The sequence below is a fragment of the Poecilia mexicana genome, unplaced genomic scaffold (assembly GCF_051168715.1).
Source record: "Poecilia mexicana isolate PSO_F unplaced genomic scaffold, ASM5116871v1 scaffold_16, whole genome shotgun sequence".
Classification (NCBI taxonomy): domain Eukaryota; kingdom Metazoa; phylum Chordata; class Actinopteri; order Cyprinodontiformes; family Poeciliidae; genus Poecilia; species Poecilia mexicana.
Genome location: NW_028263385.1, coordinates 12,524,320 through 12,542,051, shown reverse-complemented (window position 1 = coordinate 12,542,051; position 17,732 = coordinate 12,524,320). Strand labels below are relative to the sequence as shown.

At 39.6% G+C, this 17,732-nt stretch overlaps 1 protein-coding gene across 3 annotated transcripts in view; it reads left to right on the top strand.

Annotated features, from left to right (window-relative positions):
- Positions 1 to 17,732, top strand: part of ddr1 (discoidin domain receptor tyrosine kinase 1) — an 87,848-nt gene that overhangs the window by 57,546 nt on the left and 12,570 nt on the right. The window contains exons 9-14 of one of the 3 annotated variants that reach the window (XM_088014164.1): positions 1,396 to 1,645; positions 5,905 to 6,054; positions 7,270 to 7,327; positions 13,017 to 13,182; positions 13,420 to 13,627; positions 17,276 to 17,395. In XM_088014164.1, coding sequence (XP_087870290.1) covers positions 1,396 to 1,645; positions 5,905 to 6,054; positions 7,270 to 7,327; positions 13,017 to 13,182; positions 13,420 to 13,627; positions 17,276 to 17,395 — 952 coding nt within the window. The remainder of the gene's footprint in view (positions 1 to 1,395; positions 1,646 to 5,904; positions 6,055 to 7,269; positions 7,328 to 13,016; positions 13,183 to 13,419; positions 13,628 to 17,275; positions 17,396 to 17,732) is intronic. The other 2 variants (XM_088014163.1, XM_014987114.2) reach the window with 2 other exon arrangements.

The following is a 17,732-nucleotide window of genomic DNA, read 5'->3' as shown; positions in this document are numbered from 1 at the left end:
CTGTATTATCATGGTGATTATGTTCAACCTCACCAAGAAACTACATCCTGTAGTAAATGGGAATCTCTGAATGTTTTCTTTGCGGCTCCATTTCTGGACCTGCAGGCAGAGTTATTCTGCCGTCTCGTAAACTGAGCTCTGTAAACGTCGCAGTTTGTGATTTTAACTATTATGTTGTGTTTACGTTGCATCTGAGTTGTGGGTTGGTCACGTTTACCTGCCACTTCATACATTTACCAACATTTGGCCAGATTAGTTTTCCATTAGCAGTCGCCAGCAGGTTTTCAGTGAGAGATTTCCTCCTGTGCTCAGTAGTCTCTGTTTCAACATGAATGTTGTTTGCTTTTAGCTTGTTAATAATTTAGGCCACATTTTGAGAACTGCGCTTGTAGATAATGTAGAAAATGCAGTTTTCTTTTAAAAAGCTTCTTGCACCTTTTTTCCCCTCAGACTTTATTATCAAGTTTTTACACCTGATAATCCAGTAGACTCGGTTCAATTGGAGACCACAACTGGAACATTTGTTTCATTTTCAGCTGCTGCCGTTCGCTTTCACACTGCTTTGTGCCAAATGAACCAAACTAATTGAATGACCTGTTGGCTCCCCTTGCTTGTTTTGGTTGCTTTTACCCAGAATGCTCTGTGCTGTAGTCCGCTCCCTGCTGTCGGAGTGCTGCCTGGTTGGTGTTCACATATGCATTCGAACTGCGCCAGAGTTCTCTTTAATCAAACCGAGATCGAGGTTTTTAGGTGAACACTAGAAACTCACTTTGATTGAACATTCATCATTCCTCAAACAAACCGGATCTTCCAGACAAACAAACAAACTATATTTGGATTAAAGTGGACTGGAGTGAATTGACCCTAAAACACCCGGTAATTGCTGAAAGGAGACGGCTACTTTAGTTCGTTTCTATTCAGCAACAGCGTCTAAACTGGAGAGGACTGTTTGTTTTTGGGGATGGTGTGTATACCGATCAAAAAAGATTGGATTTTGGAGTATCTGACCGGTCACCAGTCAATTTAGCAAAATAAATAATAATGTCAGACTTTGGTTGCCAGCTGAGTTTTTTTTTCAGTGACTCTCTAGTCTTAGTTGTTTTTTTTTTCCCTTACTGCCTTTGTTATTTTGTTCATCTGCAGTCCTGCTCTGTGCTTTTCATGCCAAAGCAATTACAGTTTAACAGAATGAAAATGTGTCATTAATTTAGGGTCTTAATTTTATTTTTCCAGCCTCTCTACTCATTATGAATAACAAACATGCCAGAGTTTGCTGTGTGTTCGAGCTAATTCACATGCAAAGTTAGTAGAGTTTTGATTGCATCTCTTTCCCTCTTGATCTTTATCTTTTGCGTATTTTTCCCTTGGACTCACTCACTCCTGTTGCTCTCCTAGGTTCACAGTAACAACCGGCACACGCAGGGCGTGCGAGTCTTCAGCAAAGTAGAGTGTCTTTTCAAGCCTGGCCTCCTCCAGCCCTGGTCGTCTCCGGCGCTCACCCTGCCGGTTCCCCTCGAAGATCTGAAGGACCCCTCTTCACGACCCATCTCCCTCCCGCTCGGCGGCCGGCCGGCTCAGATTCTCCGCTGCAAATTTTACTTTGCAGACCGCTGGTTGCTCATCAGTGAGATATCCTTCCTCTCTGGTAGGAAAACAAACTACCCTGGCTTCTACATCTTATGTATTCCCACAAACCATGAAGATATTTTATGTGCTTGGCTTTTTCCGCAAATAAAACACAAAACAGACATAATTATTGCAAATATTTCAAATGTTTCTAGTTTCTTTTTTACAGTAAAAAGTTGTCAGAATCAGCTATGAAAGCAATAAAGAAATGTCGGAACAATTTGAAGTATCAAGATGAATGTTTTTCTGATTTTTGGTCTTGAAGATGCTCTTCAGAGTAAAAAAAATTAATTATTAGTGGGTTATTAGTGGGTTTTGTTTTACTAATGGAAGTCAACCAGTGTTTAAAGAGAGATTATGTTGACCTTTCAAAATAAAACCCGTTTATGCATTTCAATATAAAAAGTGTTTTCAAATGATTGTCCTGCAAAGGAAATCCTCAACACTTTATAGGTTGAATTGCTTTAACATTACTGACTTTTCTAAGCTAGTTAAAGTAGCAGGACATTATTAGATACACATATGGTTATCATACCTCAGTTAAACTTTACAAAAAAAAAACTTCAAAGTCTTAAAAAAAACGTTTTATTGGTTCATTGGTTTGATTATTGCAGCTTCCGCTTTACGTACTATAACCAATTAAGTAAAACCAGTAAGTCTTTCAAAATAAAACTCTTGTATTCTCTTCAAAGTAAAAGTTTCAAACAGGTCATCTTATTGCACAGCTATAAGATGATTCTCCTGGCCTTTCAAAATAAAGCTTACAAATGTCTTTTTAAATAAAGTAATTCATTTTACGGCTAAATATATAAAGTTTTGTCCCACATTTATGAGTGGGATCAAACCCCAAAGCTGTGCATGTTGGATCTAAGACAGCAGTAACAATACAATTATTTATCAGGCACCATTTTGCTGCCTTAATTTGTAATTCCTGGTATTAAAATGTTGTTTGTCAATGCATTCTGGTTATAAACTGTTTTATTTGGATTTATTATAGAAAATGTTTCAAAAGATGCATTCAACTTAAGTCTGAGATGCAGTGATGCAGATGTCCAGCAGGTTCATGATCAACAAAGTAAAAGAGGCTTAAAATTCATTATTACATAAACTATGTTTTAAATACCAAGCTCAGTAGTGCAGACTGGAGGGTTTAATAACGTTTGCATAAGAAGCAGCAAGGAATAAAACTGAGCATCTTCGTTTAATGAAGCCAATTATTTTGATAAAAGTTCCTCTGCCGATGACTTTTATTCTACCAGTGTCAGCATTTGCATGCAAGGACTTTATGGTAGTATTTATATCAAAATGCATTTTACCCACAGCCTTTCTGGTGCGGTCGTCTCTTCGTAGAGCTACAACAAACGTGCAACAGTTAATCTTTACACGCCTCTTTATCATGCTGCAGCTTCAGTTCTGGGAAAAAGCTGTTCTTTCCTACATTGGCCTCCTTGTCTTCGTTTGTTTTGAACCCAAAGTATCTGAAGTGTAAGATTTATTACTCTCTGACCAGAAGTCAGACGTGCCCATCTACACTACAGCTGAGATAACGGCGGCTAATTAAACTGTCCGTTGTGCCAGCTCTGATGTGATAACAGCAAAGTCAGGTACCTGAATAATTTGACCCAACAATGTCGAGTTTGTTGACTTGAATCATTCAGATAATAAATTAGATTTTGAAGAAACGTTGCGCCTGTCCAACTGTGTGAATGTCAGAATAATGGATCAGTGAAGCATGTCTGCTGTATTAACTCCAGAAAGAAGAAATTCAGCTCCAGTAGCTTTAACCGGAGTGGAAAACCTTCATAATAAATTATAAAAACCTAATCATTGAGGAAGAAGATGGTTCCTTTAAACGAAATGTGTCAAACTCGAGGCCCAGGGGCCAGATTTGGCCCACTGCATCATTTTATGTGGCCATCTAGACTCTAGATGCCAAATCAATCAGAGCCTCTAGTTTATTTGTGATTGCTGAAATTCACACACATTTGTGAGCTTATTGCAAATATAACGCAAAAATAATCAAACCCACTTGGTTTAAGTGTCAACTCCCACCTGCAGGTGGCGGTACTTATTATGTCCTCTACTCCGCTGCCTGAATTCAGGTTATAGTTCATGATCGATATATAATTTATTGAACCTAAAACACTCAGACACACAAGTTGTTACAGTCAATCAACACCTCAACTGCAAATAAAACTAAAAATAAAATAATTCATGTATTCATCTTATACGTTCAGCTTATACGACACAGCGGGTAGCAAAATGTCACATTTACTGTCATATATAAAAGATTCCTTTGAAATTCCCTTCAAATATTTCTAATCGGCACCACAAAATCAGTCATTTTGATTGCAAAAAATCACAAAAACAATCACAAAATCCTGGAGGCACTGAATAATGTGAAAATATTTTCAATATTATTTAATTTTAAGAACTAATTGAATGCAAAGACTGCTATTTATTAATATTTTAACAGTTTAACAGATCATTAACAGAACATTCATGATCTTGATGCGAGTTTGACACTCGTTCTATAAACCTTAAATGCTCCGTCCAGGATTTCAATGAATCAGAGTTAAATAATCCATCCTGTTATCTGCTCCCCATCTGCTCTCCCTCTGTTAGCTACAACCCTGATGCTAAATAGTGAGCTAACAAAGGCAGCTGGAGAGTTGGTGAGCAACACAATCCATCATTCTTGTCGAAAAGCATTGCGTTGCCTCCTGATCCTAAACAGCAGTCATTGTTTCTGCTCTGATTAAATACTTTCAAATGTTGCCGAGATCATCTATGTCAGGTTTCTGTTGACGTTTAAGGTGAGTAGAAATACTAAAGTAGCAGTCTGTAGGTGTGTAACCTGGAGACCAGGGGTAACAACCCAGGGCTATTGTGGTTTAGGTGATTAATTCAAAGCTGGTAAAAAAAATCTGGCCCAGCTGCTCAAATGCAGAGGCATTTTTTAAATTTAACAAAAAGGGAGACTTTTTGCTGATGCAAGATGCAGACAAATCAAAAACTTTTAACAATTAAAAATATTTTCAGCTTTTATTAATCTGATTGTTTTTCTTTCATTTTTAATGTTCTATCATATAGAAGGATCAGAAACATCCAGTAACTGTAACTTGGAAGCAGAATCTGGTGCAAACAGGCATTAAACTGACTAAATGCAGCAGGAATCGACTCGTGTCTCTCTACTCAATTTACAGAATTGGATGTCTTTCTTCTAATAAAGGCAATAAAAAGCTACAAAGTAAATGTATGATTCCCTACTTAATTTTATTAAAATGTTGTTTAGTTTGTCATCTTAGATTTTTTTCAATCATTTTGCACAATTGCTTTTATATTAAGGATAAGCTCAGGGGTGAAAGTAGTTTTAAATTCTTGGGGGTACTATGACAAAAAATAAAAATAAAATATATATATATAAATAAATTCCTTCTCACCCTCCGCGGGTGGTCTCTCTCTCTCTCTCTCTCTCTCTCTCTTTCATCCTCTGAGCTCGGGTCCTCTACCAGGCCTGGGAGCTTGAGGGTTCTCCTCCAGTATCTTGGCTGTGCCTAGAACTGCACATTTCTGGACTGAGATGTCTGATGTTGTTCCTGCACGAACAGTTCAGAAACAATATGAAATGGGAAAAAAGTTATTTATTAACTGATTAAGTCGTGTTTTAGATTGTTCTTGAAAAACTAATCAGTCACGGCTGATTAGTGGGTGAACTCACAGCTGCACAGTGAACCCATTGATTTTTTACAGCAGACAGCTTCTCCTCTCTCTTGCAGGTACTGCGTACCCCCGCTAAATCTTTTAGGGGTACGCAGTACCCTACCGTACCCCCTTACTTTCACCCCTGGATAAGCTTCTGTGGTTCTTTAAACTCAGGTGCAATTTGACCATTTTTGCCGTTGTGGCTAAGTGTTTTCAAAGGTAGGAGCCTTTTGGAAATCAGAGATTTCCAAAAGGCTCCTACCATTTCAAAACCCAATTTTTCTCCATAATATAAATATATACTCAGCCTAAAAGTATAAATCTGAGCATCTCTTGTTGTGGTCATCTGCTAAAAGCCTCGTTTTCTCTTACAGCCTGGATGAGCTGTAGACATATCTCAGTATGTTGTGTAAATTTAGTTTTCTTTAAAACACCTTCTTACATGTTAGTAAGAAGTTAACTTTGAGTTTTCCCTCAGTAACAAGTTGTTCACTCCCTTGTTGAAAAACCAGGGCTAGTTAGTCTGTTGTTGACTTTTTCCCCTTTTGTTTTCTCCATATTTTGCGTATCCAGAACCATTTGGAGAGGATGAGACAGACGTTGATTCATTTCATCAAAATCATCCAAAGTCTCCGGACCCTAGTCCGACTCCTCTGGGGAACGTCACCACCTCTGTTCCCACATCGAGTCACGACTCATTCAGCACCAGCTCTAAGCCTTCTGGTAGGTTTGGGTCAAGTTTCTGATCCTCACTTGACAACATCCTGCCTTTTGTCTGTCCTTCCCTTCCTTTCTGCTTTTCTTCTTTTATCTCTTTCCTCTCCTGTCCCTGGTTTCTGTCCCCATCGCTTTATCTTCTCCTGTGGCGACTGCACTTATGAGTTTGACAAAACTATGAAATATATTTTATTCTGATCTCAGGTTATTTGCAGACACTTATTTTCTATATTTTATGGTGATTTTTGGAAACACTGAAGAGAGATTAAATGATTACCATCACAAGGAAGCTTTTACACCGTCGGCATGGTTGTTAAAATGGACGTGTTATGAAGAATTTACATTTTGTACTTTTTTTGAGAGGGAGGAAGATGTGTAGCAAAGCTCAACAGGCCGGGACTCCAACCTGTGATCATCGCGCCAAGACCTGAGGCCTCCTTATGGGTCGACCACTTTATCCGTGTGCCACCACCGTGCCCACATTTTGCACTTTTTTATACTTCCATTTGGGTCTCAATTGCTTCTAGAATCAAAACAAGCGCTTAAACAAACCCATCCAGCCATATTTTGGCAATAAGTTAATGATTTTTAGTGACTGGAAAATGAGTCGCTTCAAAAACCTTTGGAATGCAACATCACAAATCAGCAGGCTCTGCCCCTCACCTAGCAATGCCAGCCTGTTACCTAGCAACCCAAGTGAAGCTCCAGCACATTTGGTTAGCTGGTTTTACTGCTGCATTTATTGTACAATGGCTGCTGAAAAAGAGAAGTGTTTGGTTGGTGGCTTACTATCCAGAAACCACTTGATGCATCCTTGTTGGTTGTGCAGGACGCTTTACTTCTGCTTTTCAAAGATGTATGGTGGTATTATTGTGCAGCTGTTTGCAGCCAGTTTCATGTATGAGTGTAAATGTTGAGTTTGGGGTGTGGCCAGCAGCAGCTTATTTGGATTTAAAGTGACAAGACGCCCTAAAACTGCTCATTCTGAAAGGAGCTCACATAAGCTTCTAGAGTGAAATCTCATTATCCAAGAATGATTTTGTGCAAAAATATGTAATAAACGTGCTTTGTGTAGGCCATAGTCCTATCCTGACCTGGTCAAGGAAGCACAGAACTCCATCTTTGCTGAGACAGATAAAAATCCCCCTCATCCCTCTTCTTTGAGCCTTCATCATCTCTCCTCTCACACTTTCCTCCCTTGTTCATCCCTCGCTCCTCCAGAACCCCCCACCGCCACTACCCTCATGATGGACACCACTGCTAACTGGACGCTGTCAGGTGAGAGAGTGCACTGAAGGAGATTCTCTTTTTTTATTTTCTTAAAGAGACGGAGAAGGAGGTCAGCTCCATTTGCGTTGGCTCTCCTCCGGTAGCTTAAAAAAACCTGTCCGCTGTGCTAAGTAGACAGTTTGCTGTACAATAATGGAGCAGGGATTAGAGGGACAGGATTTGGCACTGGGTTTGTCCCCAGAGTTGGAAAATAAACAGCTCGAGGAAACAACTCTTAACGCAGCCATAGTAAATTATATTTGCATCCAATAACATCTTGGCTTCCTGTGGTCTCACAAACTGCATGTTTTGTTGGCGAGCTGGCTCTGTTCTACACAGCTAAACAATAACAGGCTTTAAAAAAAATGAAAAGAGCTGGAAATGGTTTTCTGTGTCGTGTTTGCTGCTTTGTACTTTTTACTGGATGTGGTTGGATGGCTTTGTCTGGGTTTATTTATTACCCGCATGGTGTTCAAGTGACAGAGAGAGAGAGAGAGAGATGCAGGAACACTGTTATGCTCTGACAGACTAATGTTTAAAACACTCGCTGGTAAATCTGGATTTATAAATGTAGGCATGTGTATGGGTTGCTATGTTCTTGTCCACACTTGGGTTCAAGAAATGTTGGATACATCCTGTGCTGTAAACACAGATTATTTCTGTCTTTCTTTTTGTGCCAACATTAAATGTTTCATACCATCAAGTTGATTTAAATATCAAATCTAGTTTATTTATAGCCCTTTTCAGCAGCAAGGCAGTTCAAAGCGCTTTACGCCATAAAAACACAACACGGTAGCTAATTATGAAATGAGCAATTAACATTACATTTCGTCAAATGTACACCAAATGTATTAATCAATGTTCCAATTAGTAATAATCAAAAACAACTCCGAGATTCAGAGATGACCTGAGTAAATACAAAAAGTTTTTAAATGAAGAAATAAACAATATTGCGATATTAAAAAAAGAAAAACAAACTAAGTGCTTAATGATGCAACAGGCAACTAGTGTCTTACATTTCTGTGTAGGCTTCTACACCCGCTAATAGGGTAGGACAATAAATCAATACCATTTATCATGGTAGACAAGTGATCAATATCAGCAGATAATATGCCTGATAGAATATTCACTGAACTGCGATCCAGAACAGCTTGGCATTCTGGGAGATGTAGGCAGAGAAAACACTTTAGCTGCTCACACTTGGCCAGTTGAGGCCTCAACTACCTCACTCACTCTGTGGTTACCTAGCAACGCACTCACTCTTTGGTTACCTAGCAACAACATGTTGAGTAACTGACACAGCGGCAGTTTAAGGTCTCACTGTACCTGATGAACGCTTAAAATTAAAAAACGACGGTGTGTAATGAAAACTGTGGATAAAACAGGAAAGGTCACGGCTTTGTCAGTATTTCAGATTTTAAAACAAGGTAAGTAATAGTTATCTATTGACTGATATGGAATGTCTATACATTTTTCAGCCATATTGTCCAGCCTTATATTGCCTCCTAAAACTCGGATTATATAGAGATTTCACCACAGACCAGGGGAAAATTGGTCTTTCTTTTTTATTCAACAAACATGCCTTGGTTGACATTGAAAGGAGAAAGAAACTGGATTATTCTAATTATTTCTTGGCTACAAAGCTACTTAGAAGTGAAACCACACGGACACGCTGCTCCCTGAGCAGCGGGGTACGTTAGGCTCTGGGTTATGGTGAATATTGAAGTAGTCGGTCCCTGTCAGATGTGCAGTAAGCCTGGTGTGCCTGTGCTGGTGTGTGACCCCCCCTGTGAGAGCGCGACTCCTCTGAGAGCGCTGATGTTTGAAGGCTCTTCAGTGCACTAGCTTATGCCACACTCTGGTTATAAATCCACAAACCCACACAGCGACTGAATACACAGAGCTGCAGAATAATTTAGAAAACTGTCTGGCAATACGAAGGTCTCTCTAAGTCGCATTACATCAGAAAAATAGCCTAAAAGGAATAAAGGCATCATACTTCCTGCTGCTTCTTTTATTTAGTGATTGTTATGGTGTAAAATGTTTCTGTTAGAGATTATATTCCTCCTTGAAGTTTTCATAACCCTTGAATGGTTTCACGTCTTGTAACGTCACAACCAGAAACTTCAACACCAGCACAGACTATAGGAAACACTTTCACAATAAAAGTCAGAGCAGTGTACCATGCCTTTGCATTCAGCCTTTCTGAGTCAGAACTTTGTAAGTTTTTTTTTGTTTAAATCACTTCCAGCTGTGCACATCTAGATACCATTCTTCTTCATAGGCTGGATTTGTCCTGAACTTTGACTGGGCCCTTCTAACACATGAGCTTTACCTGTGAATCTAAAGTCATCGTCCTGATAAAAAGTCTCCACACTTTTCAGCTTGCAGCAGGTTTTTATTACAGGACTGGTCAATATTTGGCTCCATCCATTTTCTCATTATCTCTGATCTGCTTTTATGTTGCTGCTGAATAAAAGCGTCCGCACAGCATAATGCTGCCACCACCATGTTTCACAGTGGGTATGGCATGTTTAGGGTTTTGTGCATTGGTAGTTTTCCATCACTTAAAACATTATTGTTTGTCTTGCATTACTCCCCCCCCCCACCTTTTTTTCTATTTTACCAATGACTTTCTTCTTTCCTCTCTTCCATAAAAGCAGATTTGTTTGTCCTATTAGCCGATTTTCCCATTTGTGCTTTGAATATCTGCAGCTCCTCTACAGTTATTATGGGTCTCTTGGTGGTTTCTCTAATTCTTTCCTTCCCTGTTTGCCGGTTTGGGTGGACGGCTATGTCTTAGAAGAGATAAGGGGGAGATAAGGGAGATAACATTATGCAAAATTCACATTTTGCATGTTTTTATTTTACTACTGTTTGGGTCTTAACTGCTCCTGAAAACAGCCCAATCACTTATGAAAAACCCATCTGTTGTTTGGCTATAAGACAATGAGGACAATTAGCGCTTCAAAAATCTTGAGATTGTTGAGTCATATTCAAAAGGGGCTGCATTGTTACCTAGCAATCCCAGCTAAGACCAGCCCTGTTACCGAGCAACTGACGCTGAATTCCAGCACCTCTGGTCAGCTGGTTCTACCACTGTGTGCGCTGTACAATGGCTGCTGTTGACTGTTGTTGACTTACCATTCAGAAACCACTTGCTGCATTCTTGTTGTTTGTTCAGGAGGTTCTACTTCTACTTTTCAAAGATGTGTAGTTGTACAATTACACATCTGTCCGAGGCCGTTTTCCTGTGTGAGTGTAAAAGTTAAGTTTCTTCTATTTGTAAAGCATAATTTTCGTTTCACTTCTTTGTAAGTCTGGGACATAAAAAACTAACACAATACACATTTAGGAAAACTGGTATGCCTTTAAAGTGTAGGGCAAAAGCATTTGGAAATGGGGTAATTATGCATTTTATGGTGCAAAATGTAAGAAATTTAGAAATATCACAAGACCATGTAATAACCTTCAAGACTAGGAGAAAAATTCTTTGAGGTTTTTCTGAAATTTTGTCCAGCACTAAAAAGGGGAAAGTCCAAATTCCCAGCTGTCACAGAATGCAGCATAACTTTGCTGCTTTGATGAACTAGTGAATAAACTGTGGTCATTCACAGAATAAAGCAATAAACAGAACTAAATCATCATTTCCTGGATGTTTTTCTGTGGTTAGACTTGAAAGCACGATCACTCCCAAACTTTCTCGCAACTCCAGCTGCAGAGGCTGCACCCACATATTTAATTCTATAACACACATTTTCTTTATGCAGAGCATGTGTTTGTAAGCACAAAACAGAAATCTAATTTAGTTTAATTTATAGTCATAACACTGGCATGTTTTCATAAGCCTGTTACTCACACACCTTCAGTCCACAGATTATTGGTCAGATATGCCCCAAACACAAAAACGGAGTAATGAAATGAAAGATGGATTTCTTTCTGCAGAAAAATACACAACAACTCACTTATAGTGGCTCATAAATCATGGCTGAGATAGAGTCCAATTTACATCTAAGCTTTGAGACAATGCTTGAAAGGAACAAAAGGTGCAGCAGAAGGATTGAGGAGGAAGCCACGTTGTTTATCATCTTCTGAAACCGGCTGTCAGTTATTATCGCCGGTGCACAAGGACCCGAGTTTGACTCAAAGTAAAACTAACATCAGGTGTCGTTCTGTTCGTCATTTGTCTTCTTTTATCCACCATGTTGACTTGGAAATATTCAATTTCTAAAGCAATCTTTTACATTTGGCCGGCTGTAAAAGGATAAGTTGGAGATTTGCTGCAGAGCCGTTTGAGGCGCCTCTGAAGCTGCATGCCGTCTGCGTCAGAGAGGTGGAGCTTTCAAAGAGAGTAGTTTGTTTAGTGCTTCAACGACTTCTGCAGGAACCAAGATGAGACAAAATGCATAAATCTGGGAAAGGCTACAGACGCATTCAGGACTTGGCTTGGATTCGTCTCATAAGGAGACACGTAGACTGATGTAATAAATCCCCATCTGATGCGAGTAGGCGTTCTGGGAAAAAAAATCTAATTTGAAAACTTATCATGAAAACCTAAAAGGTACAAAGAAAATCCTTAGTAATCAAAAAAAATCTGTCACTAAAAAAACCAGGAGGAGTCACCGAGATTTTTAAAAATGCTGCTTTTACAAATGTACCTCATTATATGTGGGAACTTAATTTTATGACATCATAAAAATATAGTCTGTCACAGTGGAGGTAGTTTCGTAGTTTGGGACCAGTTTAATGCTTCGTTACAGGAAAATACCAAGACTGCTCAGTGGCACCACCACAAAATGTGAGATTCAGGTAAATAATCAATAAAGTCGCTAACATAGTTTCTTTTCCTGCCATGTAAATGGCCGTTTCTAATAATGTGTTTTACACGAGAATAAAACATTTGGCAAAAATTACATATGTATATAAAGGATGTTGATGAGATGCCTCTTGCATGTATTGTGTATAATGATGAAGTATAGTGAGTCAGGGCAGAGTAAGTTATGTTTTGCTGTGAATTTACCATTTACCATTTCTTTCCTTGTTTTTTATATTACCTACCATCTTGGGATCAAAGTTTAATTAAAGTGTCTCTCTGCAGGTGTTTCAAGTCTTCACCGAATGGTTAAATACTAATAGAAAAATTAATCTGAAAAAGGCAGAACTTGTCACTTGCATACTGAGATCACTGAATCTTCTTCAGCGCAGACTGAGCGTCAGCATAGCGCAGCAGGAGATTAATTTATGTCATTGCTGAGACATTTGTGTTGAACTTGATACTAATGCTGTGACGCAAAATTCAAATCAATGGACTGTTTATGAGCTTGATGTTGAAGCTCTGGTGCTAAAGCTGCAGGATTTTTCAAAACCCCGAGGCTTTTTTGATGATCTGGTTGCATTTATACAGCATCAGATTGTGATTTCTGTGAAGTGCTTCATTTGTAATTGATATAGTAATGCAATTTAAACGCATCATGGTGTGACTGGGTGATACGAACTCAACCAAAACGGAAACGACGGCTGGTGAATGTAAATAATTTACTCACCTGTGATTGTTAAAGTCACTTTGACATGCATAGTTTTTCTGCTGAAGGTTTCTTTAACTCAAAACCTTGAAACCATTAAAAGTGGCAAATTTTCGATGTCACACATAAATAAAAAGCTAACTGAAATTGATTTCTTCTTCTTTCTTTTTCCCCATTTCAAGAATTTGCTGCCATTACTCCGAGGGCGGGGCTTCCTGTAGCCAAAGACGACGGCAGTAACACAGCGATTCTGATCGGCTGCCTGGTGGGCATCATCCTGCTGCTGCTGGCTGTTATAGTCGTCATTCTGTGGAGGCAGTACTGGAAAAAGATTCTGGGCAAGGTGGGTCAGGAGCTGGACCTTTTACGGTGTTATTTCTAAGCTGGAAATATTTTATTTCATGAAGCCACACCGTCGCTTTGATTCAGTTTGAGTTAATAATAGCTGGAGAGAACAGCTGCCAGCCTTCTGGCAGTAAACCAGCCCGTCTCCATCTGGATTTATATGCGCTGCTATTAAAGCGATTAAAGTTTGTGTCCAGGATTTGAGCCCTAACAGTTCCTTCATGCTGCCTTTCAGGCGCAGGGCAGTCTGTCCAGCTCAGAGCTCCGAGTCCATCTGTCCGTCCCCTCGGACAACGTGGTCATCAACAACACACACAGCTACTCGAGCCGCTACCAGCGCATACACACTTTTCCTGACGACCGGGACCATGACAGAGACGCAGAGGGGGAGTATCAGGAGCCCAGCGCTCTGCTGCGGCCCAGAGACCAGAGGGACAGCACCAGTAAGTTACAGAACAAACACTGAGGGGTTTAAATGTTGCCTATCTTTAATATTAAATCTGTGTGTTGGAGGAAATGTTTCCAAGTCAGTTTTGGAACATAAATAATGTGACATAAAGTGGTCTCAGAGCCTCAAGTCATCCTTTTTTCTTCATTATTTCTTCCTGACATTTCTCTGGAACGTGTTTCTTTAAAGTTTTTAGCGCTGCTTTTTCACTCATTAGTCCTTTTCAGATGCTGTCAACATTCAGCCACAATCTGACCGTTTTGCACATATGTGGCCCACATAAAACAAAACTGATCTTAAAGTCAAGTAAAGGCTGCTTTAATATTTGATCCTAAATGTGACCTCAGTCTGAATGGTCGCTTTGCATTTCACTTGGCATTTCATTCACACCACTGAAGTGTGACAGCATCATGATAACCAACACGCGTTTCATTCAAGGCTGAAGAACAGAGGCCTGTTCACACTGGAGTCTGAAGTCGTTACATTTAAATTACAATGTGGAAAAACTGCACAAAAATCTGACCTCAGCAAAAAGCGTTGACTGCAGTGTGAACAGGACAAAACGCCTCTATAAACAGCCCAATAAAGGGAAAATGTAGAAAACGGCATGTCTAACCTCAGCAGCTTTCAAATGAACTTCCTGTGGCTTTTCCTTCACTGTCGGCCTCTGGGTGTCGTTTCTTTGGCTGATTATGGAGCATCGCATTAGTGCTGGTGTGGCTTGGAATGAAACTTTACAGAGTGTCCAAAGCCATCATGGCATAAATGGAAGTACCCTCAACATAAATGTCTACTGAGATTTAAGATGTATCCTCATAATAATGATAATAATTAACCCAGCTTCAGCACATTTGACTGAAGAAGAAGCTTTTTCTGCCATGTTTATTTTGAAATGCTGCAGACTGCAGGGACTCTTTTCACAGATACAGTGTTGAGTGGCCTGTTGCACTGCAAAAACACAAAATCTTACCAAGTATTTGTCTAGTTTCTAGCACAAATACCTTGTTACACCTGAAACAAGGCAAAACTAACTTAAAAGTAATTTAACATGGAAAAACATCTTGTTGTAATAATCTGCCAATGGAACTGGCATGTTTTCATCAATATTAAGGAACCCTAACCCTAAAACAAGCTCCTATATCGCTGAAAAGTTTCTGGTAAGTTTGTTTCTTTCATTTCAAGTGAACTAAGATATTTGCACTTGAAACTAGACAAAAATACTGAGTAAGATTTTGTGGTTTTGCAGTGCACAATAGCAAATTTTGCTTGACAATAAACTGTTCCAGATGTTTTTGTGAATAAAAGATTTTCTTGTTTTGAGGTTGTTTTTAGGCAATACAATAGTAAAAGCATAATAATGCAAGAACAAATTGTCAAAGCTCAATAAACTTTAAATTCTAATGGACATTTAACCCTGGATCTGGAAAACATTTTAATTATCCAAAATAAATAAACAAAACTACAGAAACAACAAATAAAATAGGAACTGAAGTCTCTGTAACAAAATTGTCCTTAAAAAAAGGCTAGTTGAGAAAAAAAGCATCTGACTGAAGAACCTTTTTCATCCAGTTTTTGGTAGGAAGAGCTAAAAAAGAGAAACTATGTCAATAAATCCTCTTTATTTAGACACAATTATGGTCCATAAACAGAACAACAATAAAAAGAAAAAAAATATAATAAAATAATCAATCACTGACATATAAATTAATGTGCCAGTGATTCCACAAACTGGAGAAGAACCTCGCTGAGCTTTGAACAGGATTGGTCAAAGTCTGAATGATGCCGTTTGCAGAGTCTGTTAATCTACATCTGTGCATAATGTTTCGAAGCACAGCAGCGCAGGTTGGTACATTGGCATTCACTAACATCTGACTGGCTCTACTCCATCGGGGCGCCCTAAGCAGCATCCTCATGCCATCATTATGAGCGACCTGAAGTTTATTCATACTGCTTTTCCTGTAACGCCGCCACAGGTGGCTTTAAAAAGTGCAATTTTACAGCTGCTGAGCACATGGAGAACCTCCGAAGAAGAATATTAACTTGCACATATTGAGTACAACGCTGCCTGTAAACGTCTCCATCATCAGACAGGCCAGCGGTGATGTAATGTCCCAAATATCTGACCTCATCAGTGACCTGGAGGATGCTGCCAGACAGGGTGAAGCCAGGAAAAGATAATTTAGTGTCTTCTTTGCTCTTGATAATCATGATGCTGCTCTTTTTTGCATTATATTTAATATCATGCTGTAACCCATGCTGAGAGCAAACCCTTACCAGTTGCTGCACTATATGGAAAGAATATCACAAGATTGTCAGCGTACATCAGGTGGTCGATGGTTCGGTTACCAACCCGACAGCCAGTTCTACATAGATTCTGCAGCTTAGATAAATCATCCATATACAGGTTAAAAAGCCAAGGAGATAAAATGCTGCCTTGTCGCACACCATTACCCACATAAAATAAGATGATGCAGAGTTTCCCCATTTTACAGACATATTCTGGTGAGCATACCAATACACTAATATTCTTAATAAATATTTCAGAACTCCTCTCTCATGCAATTTATGAAACAATTTTTCATGATTAACATGATCAAAGGCTTTTGATGCATCTATAGAACACATAAAAATTCTGGTATTATGTCTCTTGTATAAATCTAAAATTTCCTTGAGAGCAAAAATGCACATATCGGTGCCAAGTTTTGATTTATTGCTTATTGCCACAGGTCATTTCTAGAGGAGAGCCGTTTTAAAAGTTGGCATGGTTTGGCGTAAGGACTGGACAGACGATGAGTAAAAAAGCAGCCAAAGTCTAAAGGAACAAAAGTAAAAGTTCCTCAGAAAACTGGAAGAAAAGTTAAATAAAAATGACTACAAAAGATCACAAAAAAGTGAGAGAGCTTTGTTACGCAAAGCTTTGCTCTGTGCAACATGTTGACAGGCAAGAAAACATGCAAAACACATCAGCTGGCAATAAATAAGCAGAAAATGTGACAACAATCCCACCTTCCATATGTCCCGTATTTAAATTTCTGCACTCATGCCTGTGGTTTGTACCACATCGCTCAGTTTGCATGTCTCAGTTTGTGATTTTGCAAACTCATTTGGCTGATGGGGCAAAAGCAGGAGGAAAACTCCCGATGTGGCGTGCCTATCTAGAAAACTGTGGCGTTGCAGAATATTCCACCACACCAAACAAAAGTAAATCAAACCAAACATCCTGCAAGGAAGACTGACTGCAAGAAGATGCACGGTGCAGAGGGGGCACAAAAGAGCTATTGTTCCGAAGAGAGGGGAGGAGAAGCTGAGGATTAAAGAAGAAAAAATGCATTCCTTTGCTTGCATTGTTCTTCAGGAGGTTGGCATGCCGTCTTCACGAGGCGCCTGTGTGAGTTTGAAATAACAAGAGTAACAAACATCCCATGCAGTCAGTTTTTAATTTCTGTTGGGTTGTGTTAACTTGCCTGAGATGTTCTTCCTTCCTGTGCTCATAATGAAAACCCTTATGATTCCTCGTATCTACATGAACACGCTAACACTGTCATGATTCTGTTTTGTCCCATGTTATGATTTTGTTTGTGCGCCCCACCTCGTTCTGTACGTCTCTGTCTCTGTGTGTGTGTGTGTGTGTGTGACCTTGTAGCCTTGCTGTTAAACAATCCGGCCTATCACGTGCTCCTACCAGATCACAGAAAAGGCTCCAGAGCCGTAGTCGTCCCGAGATCGGCTCAGGCTCAGGAAAAGAGCCTGAATGTGCCCCAGGGTAAGAAGCCTCAGACTGGGCCGGCACAGTCAGGAGGATCCCCTGCTTTCCACTCACTTACCGACCTGTCGGCGCCGAGGCAGGAGAAGATTTTCCCCCAAATATTAACAATCTGTTTCTGCATGCGACCTTCCCATTCTCCCATTCACTCATCACATAACTCCTTCCTTTGTTTGAAGGGATAGTTTGGTTTCTAAGGAACTGGAAAGTTTCACAAAGAGCTTTTTTTTATTTATTTTTTTACTTTGATTGAGTTTAGTTTCTGTGAACGCCTCAGCAGCACCAGGTTATCATGCTGCGTTCCAGCTGCACTCGGAGCTGGGAAATTACCACTTCC